The sequence below is a fragment of the Ipomoea triloba genome, chromosome 7 (genome assembly GCF_003576645.1).
Source record: "Ipomoea triloba cultivar NCNSP0323 chromosome 7, ASM357664v1".
Classification (NCBI taxonomy): Eukaryota; Viridiplantae; Streptophyta; class Magnoliopsida; order Solanales; family Convolvulaceae; genus Ipomoea; species Ipomoea triloba.
Genome location: NC_044922.1, coordinates 12,957,861 through 12,974,678, shown reverse-complemented (window position 1 = coordinate 12,974,678; position 16,818 = coordinate 12,957,861). Strand labels below are relative to the sequence as shown.

At 31.8% G+C, this 16,818-nt stretch overlaps 1 protein-coding gene across 1 annotated transcript; it reads left to right on the top strand.

The window, feature by feature from the left end:
* LOC116024161 (protein FAR-RED IMPAIRED RESPONSE 1-like) lies at positions 1 to 3,257 on the top strand. The gene is made up of 5 exons (XM_031265062.1): positions 1 to 97; positions 851 to 1,200; positions 1,919 to 2,042; positions 2,219 to 2,270; positions 2,342 to 3,257. Exons 1-5 carry the CDS (start codon positions 1 to 3, stop codon positions 3,255 to 3,257), a joined length of 1,539 nt encoding a protein of 512 aa, XP_031120922.1.
* Positions 3,258 to 16,818: the final 13,561 nt, after the last annotated feature.

The following is a 16,818-nucleotide window of genomic DNA, read 5'->3' as shown; positions in this document are numbered from 1 at the left end:
ATGGAGCCCGAAAATCTCTGTTCTGATGGAAATGATGAAACTGATGAAGCTATCGTTGATGAGCATCTCACATGTCCTATAGTTTTATACAATGAGGGTACATATTTTTTTTTTATTAAAAGCACTTATTTTATAATTGAAAAGTATAATGTCATATGTAGCATTAGTGTTCTTCAGCTACAAATCAATTGGTGAGATTGTCAGTGATTTTTCCTGCCTGCAGTCATTTATCTGTTCTATTACTAAGTCCCTTCAAAGCTTTAGTTTATTTTTCTTGTGTTTGGCAAAACTGATATTATCTTGATTCTCAAAAGGCTCAGGAATTACAATAACTTCAGTGTAGAAGCTCTATGTTTTGTCACAGTAGAAATTCAAAAATAGAAGGGAATTATCAGTCACCCCACGTCCCCACCCCATACTCCGTCTCCTCTTCCTTCCTCTTTAATTGCACAAATGAATAACCAACACTTAAAAGCATAAAATCTAATACTTTATGATGCAAATAGACTACTTTATATTACAAATGAATGATCATGACTTTAACCATCAAACACAACACTTTATAAAGCAAATATACTACTTAATTGCACAAATGAACAATCAACACTTTAACCATTAAATCTAATACTTAATAGCCTAAAACTAGTACTTTATATCACAAGTGAATGATCATGACTTTAACCATCAAACATCGAGTTTAAAGTGTGATATTTTCTATGATAAGTATCAATTTAGGTGAAAATAGTAATGTTGTGCAATATTATGTTATTCTATGTAACCTAGTTTCAATGAAAAAATAAATAATTTCTAGTGTATTCTAATGACATTATTCTTTTTTTTTTTTTGATAGAAAATGTCATGAATGTAGAGAATGAAGTTGGCATATGTGGTTCACTTGAAGGCTTAAAAAGAAAAACACTTGATGAGATGTATGAATTGTATGCTCAACATAATCGTGCTCTTGGATTTAGTATTCGTAAATCAACCACAAGGATGAATAACAATCGTATAGTTGAAAAGTATTTTGTATGCTCTTTTCAAGGAACAAGAAAAGCTAAGAATCTTCAAGGAACAAGAAAATCTAAGAACCTTGATAACCAAAGTGAGGTTTCTTCATCAAAAGGTAAAAGAAAGAACATTACGCGCACAGGATGTGAGGCTTCAATGAGAGTAAGGTTGAATGATGAAGATGTTTATGAGGTAGCCCATCATATAACTTCACATAATTATCCTTTGACTAGAAAAGAATGAGTTCATCTACACCGTTCAGAAAGAGAAATTACAAGTGAGAAAGCCCAAGCAATTGAGACTATGATTTCTTCTGGAATGAGGGTTGTTGATTCTTTTCGTTATATGGTTCAAGAAGCAGGGGGGAACAATCTGTTGGACACACAATGATAGACCATATGAATTTTGTCCATAGGTTGAAGATGCTTGCAATAGAAGTCGGGGATGCACAAAGTGTTATTGATATGTTGTATCAACAAAGTGCAAAGAAAAAGACTTTTTTTTTTAGAGTGAAGTTAGATGAAATGGGTAGACTCTGCAATTTATATTGGCGGGACTCAATGATGAAAGAAGACTATAGTATATATGTTGATGTTATGATTTTTGATACTACATATCGGACCAACAAGTTTAATTTGATTTGTGCTCCATTTGATGGAATCAACAACCATTGGAAGAATACTATGTTTGGTTGTGCCTTCTTAGCTAATGAAACAACCGAATCATTTGTGTGGCTTTTCATCGTCTTTCTAAAATCAATGGGAGGAAAATATCCAATAACTCTATTTACAGATCAAGATTTAGCTATTAGTAATGCAATAGCACATGTATGTATTTCCTTTGTTTACAATACACTTTTTTTTTTTTTAAAGATTTTTACTCTTTCTAATATTTATTGGCTTTAATATAGGTTTTCCCTGAAACAAGACATAAGTTATGCCTATGGCATCTTCACCAAAATGCTATTAGTAGATTTGGACAATTAAAGCGCGATAAGTCATTTAAGGACGCATTTAACAAATGTTTGACGACAGGTAAACTTTCTATCTTTATGCTGTAAAGTATTAAATATATAGCTAAAAATATTAGTTGTTTTTGTAAATGTGTAATTTACTATGACATGTTTGCTATTATAATACCTATCTGTGAAATTGTGATACTTATGATAAATATTGTAATACTTATATGTTAAATTGGAATACTATGACAGGTTGTGTTAATGAAAATGAATTTGAAAATTGTTGGAAGTCCATGGTTTCAAAGTATGGGTTAGAAGATCATGCTTGGTTTAGATGTTTATATGATTAAAAGAAAAATGGTATACTGCACTAAGCAAAGATTTCTTCTCGGCTGGAACATTGACTTCTCAAAGAAGTGAAAGTACAAATCATGCTATTGGGTTTAATGCAAAGAAAACTATAAGTTTGATACAGTTTTATAAAATTTTTAAAGAAACAGTTAAGCGGTGGAGGAGCAATGCGGAGCAGGATGAATTTCAAGCTTCGACATCATATCCAACATATATATTGCCAATGACCGGTCTTTTGAAACATGCTGTTGAGGTATATACAAAAGCACTTTTCAAAGATTTTGAGACTGAATTTTTGGGATGCATTTCAACTAGTTCAAACATTGTGATGATTGACAATAATATGATGATTTATGATGCAAAATCTAATGATGATGAGCACTACTACCGCGTAGTGTATGATGTTATCAACAATCTAATCAATAGCTCTTGCAAGAAGTTTGAAGAATGTGGATTGTTATCCTGTCATTATTTGAGAGTCCTTCATATAAATTCCATAGAGCAAATACCTCAACATTATGTGATGAAAAGGTGGACAAAGTTTGCTAAGAGTGAGATACGGGATAGGTCGCATATAGAATCTGGTCGACCTATTGACTACATTAATTGGCGTCATGAAATGTCACGCAAATACTATGCTCTTGTGTTGAAATGCCAAGGAAATGATGAAGCAAAAAGAATTCTTGAAGATGGATATAATAGAGATTTTGTAGCAATAAATGCATTGATGTGTTCACGGGATTCAACAAAACAAGGTGAGGATGTTATTGTTTCAAGTTCATCAAACATTATACTAGATCCCACTCGTTCTACTACAAAGGAGAGAAAACAAAGAATCAAAGGTCATTTTGAAAAGAAGAAGAAGAAGAGTAGTGACACAACAAGTTCACAACCATCCAAAGAATTTGGATCAAAGACTCCTAATTCTCATTTATTTTAATTTTTTTAGTAGTATTATTATACATTTGATACAATACTTTTGTTACTTAGATTTGCATTGTGATCTATTTTAATGTTAAAATTGTGACACTTTTGGTTGGAATTGTTATACTTTTTCGGTGAAATTGTAATACTTTTGATTCAATACTTTTGTTACTTAGATATTATGATACTAATTGAGGAATAAATTTATATTTTAAGCATTAAATCTACTACTTTATAGCTTAAAAATAGTACTTTATAATACAAATGAATACTCAACACTTTAATCATTAAATCTACTACTTTATAGTTCAAATATACTACTTCATATCACAAATGAATAATCATGCCTTTAACCATAAAAAACAATACTTAATAGCACAAATATACAATTTAATAGCACAAATGAAATTAAGCATTAAATCTACTACTTAATAGCACAAATCACCATTCCTCTAAAGTCAATAACCAATATATTCAATTCATCAATCACCATCTACTACTTAATAGCACACACGGTTTACTTACTTTAAAGTCTATCACTAACACACCGTTTACTTCCTCTAAAGTCAATCACAAATGTATTCAAATCACCAATCACCATCTAAAGTCAATCACGCACAGTTTACTTCTTCTTCCTCGGTTCTCTAACGTTTTTCTTTTTCTGTGCAGACTTTTTGTTGCAAAAATCTAAAACTCTCTTCTTCACATCTTTTGCCAATTCATTCAATGGACTCCAAATAATGACTGAACAAATTTCCGCTCTCAACTCCCGTCTAATGACAACCTTGATTCAAACAAGAAAATAAATTAAAACTTAATTAAAAAAAATCATGCCTCTTTGTTTGCCATTTAAACAGTACATTCTCAATATCAAAAAACAAAACATCTCCAGCATGCTTATGACTTTTTGACTCAAGAAATTTTCCCATCAACAATTGCTATAAAATTAAACACCCAAACTGTTATTATCATATTAAGCAAAAAAAAATATACAAAAGAAAAAGTGCGATACTTACCAATCTTTTATTGCAGAAATATATTTTGCACTAGTATCTTGATCATGCTTTCGGTTATCCAAACATTGAACTTTCTTTGCTCCAAAATTGATTACAACAATAAAGTAGTGTTTGTCCATATAGATTGGAATGAATATCTACAATTCAAATAAAATTTAGTGTTCAAAACCTTAAATGATTTATTCTATAAATTTAAATTAAAAATTTAAATCATTACCAAATCAACTGTGTTCAAGTCCTTGTTGTTTGATTGCATCCATCTATTCCAACATCCTATAATGGACCTTTCATTCTTTTCTCCATCTCCAAGATTCTTAACAATATTTTTCAAGTATAACTATTAGAAAAAATATGAAGAAATTTTTAGTGATAACGTAATACATTTAATGCAATATATAACACTTTCTAAGCAACAGTTATCATACTTTTTAAGAGAAAAAATTTACTTAAAATGAAAATCAACTTACAGAGAATCCAATGCCAAAGAAATAGCACTTCATGCTATCTTGAGTCCGATTCATCAGTAAACACCATCCATCAATAACAGTAGTGCATATCATCTCATTACTATTCAAGGTTGCAATGTCATTCCAAGGAATAAAATATTCTCCATCAAATGCAAACACATTTTCACTAACACTGGAAAAAAAATCAAGAAATTAGACATCTTCTAATTACTTTTAGTGAAGATAAAAGTGTATATATTAAAATATTAACTTACTCTTCAATAAATGATTTATCATGAACAAACTAGTAATCGAGAAGATGTAATTCATGAATTTGTAATTTAGATAGGATTTGCTTATTGTTGTTGACAAATCGAGAAACAAATGGACAATCATCTTCGATATGCCAACCACCATCATCATCAACATCATTTTCAGCTGCTATATTTCCCTATAGTTCACAACAAAATTAATATATAATTAGATTACAGGCAATTTTATGCAAATTTAATTAAATTACAGCACCAAGGCAACAACCACTGCCACCCCATTTTTATTCTCATAATTCCCTTACTCAACCCAACCAAACTCAACCATTCTCGAACACCTTCACCATCCAATTTATTCAATTCAAGCAGACTATATTGCCACAGTACTCTCAATTAAAACAACCCAATCTCAACCAATTCAATATTGAATTTTCAAACCAAACTGCACACACTTCTATCAGCAAATTACTGCGACACACTGTATTTCCTCTCAAATAGCATCAAAACATACATTCAAATTCAAACACATTCAAGCCATATAAACCATTCAACTCACTATCTTAGAGCATCATTAAAACCAGCAACAAGCACAATATTTAGATGAAACTCACCCACTGTTAGCATATCTCCACTGCCATTCATTAAGAGCAGCTGCTCATAGCATTTCAGAATTTCATATTAAGGTTAAATAAACATTGCAACAGCAACATTAATGCAACAATACTTCCATTCTCAATTTATTCCATTCCATTACCTAGCAGCAGTTGCAAATATTCTACTTCATAACACAATTGAATATTTAAAACTTTAATCATCAAACACAATACTTTATAGTGCAAATATACTACTCCATATCTCAAATTAATAATTAGCACTATAACCATTAAATCTGGTACTTTGTAGTGCAAATATTCTACTTCATAACACAAATAAATATTCATAACTTTAATTATCAAACACAATACTTTTTAATGCAAATATACTATTTCATATCACAAATAAATAATCAACACTTTAACCATCAAACACAATACTTAATAACACAAATATACTACTTAATAGTACAAATGAATAATTATGTAGTATGTTAAAATAGTAAACTAGTAAGCAGTAAAGTCAGTTAATTACCATATGATCTTCAATTCCACCATCACCATCATTTTCAGCTGCTATATTTGCCTATAGTCCACAACAAAATTAATATATAAACTTAGATTATTGAAGTAGGAAAGTAGTAGAGTGGTAAAGACTATTAATTACCATTCGATCATCATTTTCTTCATCCGGTGTCAATAGATCAAATGAAAGCATTGCCTCAGATAACTTCTTCAAAGCCAAGAAGTTTTCAACCACCTGATCTACATATTCTAAAACTTTAGAATCTCCAAAAAATAATTGGCTATCTTGTGAAAACTGACACTGTGTGGAGCTCTCGGGTGCTTTCCCCTTCATTTGTTCCTTTAGTTTCATAACCCTTTCCATATGCACACTTATGATAACTGACATATCCCTTTTCAACAAGAGAAAGGCTTCATGCATTTCCTTAAAAAAAAAACAATATGATGTAATACTTAGCTTTAGTAGAAAACCATAATACTTTAATAAAAAAAATATAATATTTATGTAACCAATAAACAAAACATAAACTAATACTTACATCTTTCGCCAGTTTGTGTATCTCATTATTATCAAGTTCACCTTTAGGGATTGTGAACTTGATAACTCTTGAAGATTCTTCATTGATTTCATCACAACTTCTACTACTTGATCTCTCTCTAAGAACCTCATCCTCAATTTTAGTAGCAACCTTACTACTACTAATAGGATAAGTAGAATTATCCAACTCCCCTTGCCCAAAATCTCCAGCAGATATTTCCTCAAGCATCCTTTGCTTTAAATTTTCATGTGTCCAATGTTGGATCAAAGGAAGAGTTGATGGTTGAGCTATCCCCCGCCATTTTAGTCTATGAAAATATAGAATTTGCAACAATGGAACACATCCACTAACATTCTTTTGTGTGGTAGACTTATTGTATTTTGACACCGCTTTGCATAGTTTATCTAAAACATATTGGCTCCAATCAAAATAGCCAATCTCTCCAACATTAACTAAAGATTTCACAGCAGTAAAGTCTACTTTGCTATTAGCCATATGTGTAAGGAAATTTGATAAACAATACAAAACAAATGCCCTTTTGAAGTCATCACCACCACAGGATAACCTACCCTTAATCAATTCTTCAAGCTTTGAAATTGATGTGTTGTTCTCAAGTCCATATTGCTCCTCCAATTCAGCCATAATCTTCGTTGTTTCATTATGTTTTAATGTCAAGACTGGGGTAGACTCATACCTTGGCAACTGAAAAAATATCCGCAACATCATTCGGTGTAATAACTAAACTATTCATAGAATTAATGGTTAGCATGCGGTTAGAACCATTAAAATTCTCCACCAACCACTTCAAGAGTATGGAACAACCTACTATTGTAACTTTCAATCTTAACAGCCCCCCAAATCCTATTGATTCAACATCAGCTTTTTGCAAATCTGAAAAAGATGAGACCAAATCACATAAACCTTTTGGTCGACAGTGTTGGATGAAATCGTCAGGCCTGCAATAACAATGTTACTTATGAGTCAAAATCTAATTAATACTTATAGAATTAAAATGGAAGATAACACTAAACAATCATAATGTAATAGTTCTAATTAAAAAATATAACACTTGTCATAAAAAAAATACCTTTGAATGACATTTTTGCCCCGTTTCCTCTTGTTGCTTTTTTCTTCCATAATAAAAAAAAATCTAATACCCAGTCTGCAACATTGAATATATAGTCAGCACTTTAGTGATCAAACACAATACTTAATAGCCTAAATCTATTACTTCAAAGCACAAATGAATAGTCAACACTTAAACTGATAATTAGACTATACAAGAATTTAAGGTACAACCCTTTAGAATTATTGAACTCTAAGGTAAGTAGACGAAAAGTATGATTATCGTTTTGAATTACTTTCAAATTTGAAACTATCCCAAAAGATGATTGAATTAGAAAGCATGATAAATGTGTGGATGAAAGACAATACTAGTAGCAATTTGAAAGTTGAATATTGTACATAAGCGATTGTACATAGGAGGGGGTCAATGTATCAATGTGATCAATAAACAAATCACAGCAAAACCTAATACTATGATCAAATGGCATACACCAAAATTATACACAGTATAAAACATACTTCTTCACTCAATCCTAAGGGATCTCAACGTCTCCATCACCTTAACAATCAAACACAATACTTAATAGCACAAATATAATACTTTTAAACACAAATGGATACTCAATACTTTAAGCATTAAACCTAATACTTTATAGCATAAAACTAGTACTTTAGAACACAAATAAATACTCAACACTTTAACCATTAAACCTAATACTTTATAGCATAAAACTAGTACTTTAGAACACAAATAAATACTCAACACTTTAACCATTAAACCTAATACTTTATAGCCTAAAACTAGTACTTTAGAACACAAATAAATACTCAACACTTTAACCATTAAACCTAATACTCTATAGCCTAAAACTAGTACTTTAAAACACAAATGAATATTGAACACTTTAACCATCGAACACAGCACATTAAAGAACAAATATACTTTTTAATTTCACAAATGAATAACCAACACTTAAAGCATAAACTCTAATACTTTATGATGCAAATAGACTACTTTATATCACAAATGAATGATCATGATTTTAACCATCAAACATAACACTTTATAGAGCAAATATACTACTTTATATCACAAATGAATGATCATGATTTTAACCATCAAACATAACACTTTATAGAGCAAATATACTACTTAATTGCACAAAAGAACAATCACCACTTTAACCATTAAATCTAATACTTAATAGCCTAAAACTAGAAAATCCACTAGTAGGTAGCATGCATGTGCAGTATTTAGATAGTATCTCATGTGCATTTTAGATTTTTTTTTAATTTTATATATATTTGGTTACTGGACTACTTGAGATCCATTTAGTAAGTAAACTAACCTCTATTAACTGGACATGGCAGGTTCAACAGGTCATTGAGCCTAGCCTTTAAGTAGTCTAACTCTATCAATGGTCACAACCTTATTACCTTTAGAATTCTACCAAGTACCAATGAAATGAATATTGAACTTGTCCACAAAGAACATGCTATATTCTAACCATTTAAAACTATTGATTCATTGTTCACAACACTAATCCATAAGGTCTATATTTGATTAAATTGAATGACTTGAAATGAATGTATCTATGGGAAATAAATGATATGATTTTTTAACCCTTTCTCTGACATACAACAGAAGACCTGATCTAAAAGAAGTTTCTTCTTTCTCCAACAAAGTGTGGAATTGAAGTGAATGATTTGGGCACAATGTTATGTTATAGTATTCACTTGCCCAGTGGTTGTTAATTTGATGTGAGTTGTTTTCTGGGCCCTCTCACTAGATTATGGAGTGTAAGCTTGGAACAGAGTGTTGCAACAGCTGAATCAAAAAATTCAAAGCTTTCACCAAAATTATAAGCAGTATAAAACAACTTACTTCTTCACTCGGTCCTAAGGGATCTCAATGTCTCCATCACCTTAACAATCAAACACAATACTTAATAGCACAAATATAATACTTTTAAACACAAATGAATACTCAACACTCTAAGCATTAAACCTAATACTTTATAGCATAAAACTAGTACTTTAGAACACAAATAAGTACTCAACACTTTAACCATTAAACCTAATGCTAATGCTAATGTGAACTCAGTGTGTGACGCTAATGGTAATACTAATTCCAATTTTGCTAATGCCAATGTTAGTGCTAGTGTAGATATTAATGCTAATAATCCTGGAAGGAGGGGTGCTAATAGGACTAATGCTTTGAGAGGAAATGTATATGGTGGGGGGAGTCAGTGGGGGGTGGGGGAGTGGTAATGCTGCTAGGAGGAATTTTGCTAGTCTCTTTGGTAGGGATTCCAGGAGTGGGAATAGGGGGATTTTTTGTGGTTTGCCACAACCAAATATATTTGAGAAAACTCCTGAGATTCATAGGGGAATGACTGCTATTAGGTTTGGATAAGAGGAGATTACTGAGATGAATGCGCTTGAAAGTCAATTATTGATGGGGAAGTTGCCTAGGGTGAAGCCTTCTTTGGAATAAATTAGAAAATTCTTTGCTACTAAATTCATTTTTAAGGGTACAATGGAGGTAGGTCTGATTAATTACAAGCATGTCTCTTTGGTTTTTTTCCCCAAGAATGTCACTGCTTGAATAGTTTGATGAGAGAGCATATTTTGTTTAATGGGAAGAATCCTATGAGTCTTTAGGTGGTGGTCATAACATTGGGCAACAACAGAGAGCTAGTCATCAGTCTTTCTTGCAGGAAAGGGTACAACAGAATGGTAATACTCAATAGAGAATGCAGTAAACTAGTACTTTAAAACACAAATAAATACTCAACACTTTAACCATTAAACCTAATACTTTATAGCCTAAAACTAGTACTTTAAAACACAAATGAATATTGAACACTTTAACCATCAAACACAACACATTAAAGAACAAATATACTTTTTAATTGCACAAATGAATAACCAACACTTAAAGCATAAAATCTAATACTTTATGATGCAAATAGACTACTTTATATCACAAATGAATGATCATGATTTTAACCATCAAACATAACACTTTATAGAGCAAATATACTACTTAATTGCACAAAGGAACAATCACCACTTTAACCATTAAATCTAATACTTAATAGCCTAAAACTAGTACTTTATATCACAAGTGAATGATCATGACTTTAACCATCAAACACAACACATTAAAGAACAAATACACTTTTTTAATTGCACAAATGAATTGTCAACACTTAAACCCTTAAATCTAATACGTAATAGCCTAAAACTAGTACTTTATATCACAAATGAATGATCATGATTTTAACCATCAAACATAACACTTTATAGAGCAAATATACTACTTAATTGCACAAATGAACAATCACCACTTTAACCATTAAATCTAATACGTATAGCCTAAAACTAGTACTTTAAAACACAAATGAATAGTCAAACACAATACTTAAACCACTTTGCTTGTGCTTGGCAAAACTGATATTATCTTGATTCTAATATACTACTTTAAACATCAAACACAATACTTAAAAGCACAAATATACTACTTCATAACAACAATGAATACTCAACATTTAAAGGAATGGCGACAACAGCTACAAAAGGAAGAAATTAAACGGAATGAATGGAGAGTATATGGAATGTAATAGCAAAACCCTAGCAAATTTTACACACTAAAAGTATCAAAAACAAAAACTCACCTGAGATTGTGAAGAAAATCCACCTTTGTGATGAGAAAATTTGAAAATCTGATGAAGAAGGGTAGACGAACTCCCATCTCTACTACTCGGACACCACGCACAGTAAACGCGAAAAAATGGAGCGAAAATTTGATAAACTGAATTAATAAATTTGGGCTAAAAAAAGCCCATATCTAATTGTTAAAAAGAATAGCCCAAACAGAATTAATCCATAAGTTAAATAATGACCCAAATTATGTGACCCGACCTGTCTCACGGATTGAGACCCGTGAGACGGTCTCACACAAGTGTGACCCATTGCTAAATGATGAAAATTGAAGCATGTGATCCATATCAACTAAAGTCTAAGTTTAAGTTGGATTGAATATTGTTTATATATTATATACTCTACACACTCCTCATGTGTGCAGGCGGATTATTTTTTCATGGGCATCTAAGCAACACGTTGACCATTGTACCCTGATCTTTGACATAAGATTTATTCTGATACCAAATTGAAGCATGTGCTCCATCTCAACTAAAAGTCAGAGCTAATAGTTGGATACTTGGATTGCATATTTATGTTTGAGTAAATATCATTTTGGTCCCTTGACCATCATATATAGTTGGAACACATTTAGTCCTTGACTATTGCTTTTTCTAATTAGGTGCATGACTTTCTATTTAGTATTAGATTTGGTCATTCGGTCCAATTTTCTGATTACACATTGCTTGAATTCTTATCGAAAAATTAATGTCTTGTAATTAGAAAGATATTTCCGTCCTTTCAAATATATTTTATTTTCTCCTTTTATTTTTCTTCTTATTTTCCCTTTCTTCCTCCCCCACTTTTCTCCCTTTCTAGTTTCTTCTTCTCACCCTCTTCATCTGCCATTGTTATTCTCAATTTCTTCTATTCCTCAATAAAACAATTTCTTCTTCTCACTAACCTTGGCTTGGCAACACTGATAACTCTAGCTACTCAAACACTCACCCGAACTCTAGGATACTGCACCCCATAAATCATAGACACGAGGAAAGCAACTTAGGCATTCGATGTCTACAACTTTGGCATCCTGCTGCTTGAGCTTCTCACTGGGAAGTCACCTGTGCATACAACAGGGAGCGACGAGGTTGTCCATCTGGTGAGATGGGTATACTCTGTCGTTCGTGAAGAGTGGACGGCTGAAGTGTTTGATATAGAGCCTCTGAAGTACCCCAATATAGAGGAAGAAATGGGGCTGCAGATAGGGATGAGCTGTGCAGCTAAAATGCCAGAGCAAAGACAAAAAATGACAGATGTAGTGAAGATGGTAGAGGGCATTAGAATATAATGGTGAGTACTGGAAATCAAACATCCACAGGAGGTATAACACCAACTTTAACATCTCCCATGCCTCAAACATGACCTTCTTCATACAAACATTGATTTTAAAGTTTTCATAGGCTGAGTATTGTTCTGCATAATTCTTGTTTTAACACCGCCTGGTCCAAGAAGAAGTTGAAATTGAGAAGAAATGGAGATGACGGGAGAAAGTGAGATGAAGAACCGATTGAAGCTTGGATTGTTTTATTGAGGAATAGAAGAAACTGAGAAGAACAATGGCAGATGAAGACAGTGGGAAGAGGAAGAAAGGGAAAATAAGAAGAAAAAATAAAAGGAAAAAATAAAATATATTTGAAAGGACGAAAATGTCCTTTTAATTACAAGACATTAATTTTCAGTTAGAATTCAAGCAATGTGTGGCCAGAAAATTAGACCGGAGGAACAAATCAGATACTAAATAGAAAGTCATGCACCTAATTAGAAAAAAAAAGAAGCAATAGTCAAGGACTAAATGTGTTTCAGTTATGATAGTCAAGAGACCAAAAATGATATTTACTTTATATATATATATATGCTCAACAATGTGCATGCTCAACATGATTATACCAACATCTTTGATTGGGATGAGACTCAAATATGTGATCTTCCGTTTGGAATGATAACAATGATGTTATTAGACCATAAGGTAATAGGTAGAAGGGTCAAATAGGCACATCTACTACTCATAAGTGTTTAATCCGCACCTTGGACAAAAAAAAAATCTAATTTAACACATCTACTCCCAAAATTTCTTTCACTTGACATTTTTTCTAGGTTTTCCCTAGGTAAGCCTTCCATAATACTGACATGGAATTAAATAAAAATAACTTTGTTGACTTGATAATTTGTCACCTTCATTGTTGACTTTTAAACCCAATCAAACCTAATAACCCATGCATTGTTGACAATTTTTTTTTTTTTTGCGACAAATGGCACCATGGATCTTCCAAGTTATTAGCTGCTCAAGAACAAACAAACAAAAAAAAAAAAAAGAAGAAGAAGAAGCAAAGACCCAATCATCAACATTGTTGCTGGTCAATCAATTTATTCATATGTCGTAACATTTGGTACTTACTTGTGTGCTGGGGCTTTCGGCCCTGACGAGGATGATTTATTCGAAAAATGTGGTTTATGGGGATGATTTTAGTTATGATTCGTTGTCTAGTTTCACTTTGTTTATTATGAAGGATTTGAAGGGTTTGTTGGAGGTCAATGGAATTCGATCGGAGACGGTATATTTAAAAAGAGGAAAGATTGTTGTTCATGTTATGGGCGACACACGTTTTAATGGATGTCGAGTTTGAGCAGTCTGGTCGCCTAAATTTTAGTGATGGAGATTGACTTTTGTGTACATTTGATATCTACTATTTTGTACAATAATTCACCCCTTATTTTAGTTGTTTTGATGCTTATTTTTTTTATCCTAGTGAAATTGAGAATTGTTTGTGTGTTATATTGTTCCAAGGGTTGAATTATCCACAAGGAGCAACAAAGGAAGAATTTTGGAAATTTTGCACAAGTTTTGGAAGAAAAGAAAATTACCTAAGGAAGAAAATGAAACAAGAATAAGAATTGAAAAAGAATTAGAAGCTGCTTCATGGGCCCAAGACCCATCTATCTCCTATATATTCTACATATTTTCTACAATTTAAGGAGTTCCCAACCCTAGTTAGTTTTAGGTTATTTTTCTCTCTTCTCTTTAGATTTCCCTAGTATAGTTTAGATTAGTTTTACATTAGATTATTTAATTTCAAGCTTGAAATCTCGAATTGGAGTTGGATTTGTTCTTCATCATTAGTAAAGTTCTCTTCTTCCTTTATTTACTTTCTTTTTAGATTTCTTGCAATGTTTATGGTTATTTATTATTGCTTTACTTTGTTTACTTTTGTGATGCATGAGTAGTTAGCTTTTGGGTTTGAATTAGGGTTCTATTGCTATTCTTGATGCTAGGTTTATGATTATTGCATAAAGGGGATAATTTATTAACCTAGGATTTTTATGTTTGAATTGGATTATAAATTCCTCTTATTGATAATTGATACGCATCTTTTATTGATTTGCTTTGGAGAGGATTTCATCACAACGAAAGTTGGGTGAAAGACTCAGCCTAACCAATTTCAACCCAATTTTTCCTACTATGAGAATAAGGGTAATTTGGGGGCTTATAATGCTTTTGTGTTTTAAGGTTAAGATTGATGCATCACGAAAGTGGGGTAATCCTAGCCTAATTCTAGTTTATTGATTACGAAAGTAGCTAAACTGAATTCTTGAGTGCATTGTCAATAAATCCCTTGGTTAATTGTTTTTTCCCTAATTTTGAGATTGTTAGAGCATCAAGATTGCAATACCCCTAATCTGACCCATTCTTTTATTATATAGTTTATTCCTCATTTAATTTGCATCTTTTATTTTATTTCCATTCCTTAATCTTAGTTTGCTTGGATTCTAGTGAATTCCAATACTTTAGTGCCTAGAATTCTACATATCATACAAGTACGTGCCATAGTCCCAATCCTCAGTGGAACGACATTCACACCCTCTTTGTACTATCACCATTTTACTCATCAACATTTCTGACATATCTTGAGTTTTTCATCAAATTGGCTTTCATATAATCTACTGATGCAAATCAATATATTAATCTAAACTTCAACTATCCAATTTCAAACTTCAAAAGTGATGATTTTTATAATTTCATGTGACGGTAAGAATGTTACCGGATAATATTGAGATAAGTGAGTAACAATAGTTTAGTACAATAGTGTTTGTGTGTAAGAAAACTAGAGACCCTCCACTCTCCATTACAAGGTTCATTCTTTATACTGAAGGTGCAACGACTCTTCTTCTGGTGAATGTTAACGAATTCGAGTAATAATGGTCGGAGGAGTAATGATGGGGAGCCGCGGAGTAATTCCCCTCTTCAATGTGTCAGAGTGGTTGTTTGACTTCCTCGTGACAGCTTGCTTTGTCTCTAGTGGTTCCAGGTCGGGTGTCACCATGGAAGTGGTACAATCCCCAAATCTCAAGTTTGATCTTTGTTCATATAAAAAAAAAAAACAAAACAAAACAAAACAAAAAAACAAAACAAAAAGAATATTGTGAGCGCGAAAGCTACAATGATGGATTTGACGGCAACCGGGTTGGGTCTATAGCAGTGAGATTCCTATCCAGTGGTGATGGAGTGGTACATTGATCACTTTCCTCATTTTAGTTGAACCATTACAGTTGTAAGTACTGGCAAGATATTAAGATTGAAGAGAGAGAGTTGGTTGCAAACTATTTTGCATTTAAAATAAATAAATATCACTTGCCACGCCAATCATCAAAATAGGAGAGAAACTTGGAGAAAATGCTAAATGATAAGGTACACGTGAATTAGGGCTTCAATTTTAACCTGTAACCAAGTTATCACTCGTAGAGTTTGTTAACTAGTCTTCCCAGAGTTTCGTGGCAGATTCACAAAAAAAAAAATGGTCAATTTCATTTATTAATCAAAATTTGTGGGACTGATAAGGTACACGTGACTTAGTGCCTCAATTTTAAAATCCGTTATCACTTATTATCGCATTCTCTATCATTAAATTACCCAAATTTATAGTGGGCTTGTAATCTAGAAATCCATCAAAATCAAATAGGGTTAATAGTTTTATTTTACTTATCAAGGTAGAGTATATAGTTCAATTTTTATACATAATAAAGATGTCAAAATAAGTCTATCTTAAAGGGTTAGACATATTTAACTCGTATTTTAGATGGGTTGTGTATTTATAATTTTGGCCAAACTCATTTTGAATTGACTCATATAACTCACAAGTTACATGCTTACATGTTTTAATAAAATTTTAAATTTCAAATTTTCAAAAATTAAAATAAATAATGTTACAAACTTTTCAATTGAGAATGATGAATTTCAACTTTGTTATTGAATTTGAATTTAAATTTAAATGGTGAATGACTTAGTTAAGTGAATCGTTAGTTCGAACAAATCATTCTTAAGTATCGTGAACTTATGGATATCTGTGTAATGGATTGATTTTTTTAAAAAGAAAATAATTTTTAAAAGAAATGATACATGCTCTCAAAAAAAAAAATAAATAAA

Excerpts from the sequence above, each read along its gene's own strand:
- LOC116024161 (XM_031265062.1), top strand. The coding sequence starts at position 1 with ATGGAGCCCGAAAATCTCTGTTCTGATGGAAATGATGAAACTGATGAA. Across the intron at positions 2,043-2,218 it reads TAACAAATGTTTGACGACAG|GTTGTGTTAATGAAAATGAA; the intron begins GTAAACTTTCTA and ends ATACTATGACAG. Across the intron at positions 2,271-2,341 it reads TGGAAGTCCATGGTTTCAAA|CAAAGATTTCTTCTCGGCTG; the intron begins GTATGGGTTAGA and ends TACTGCACTAAG.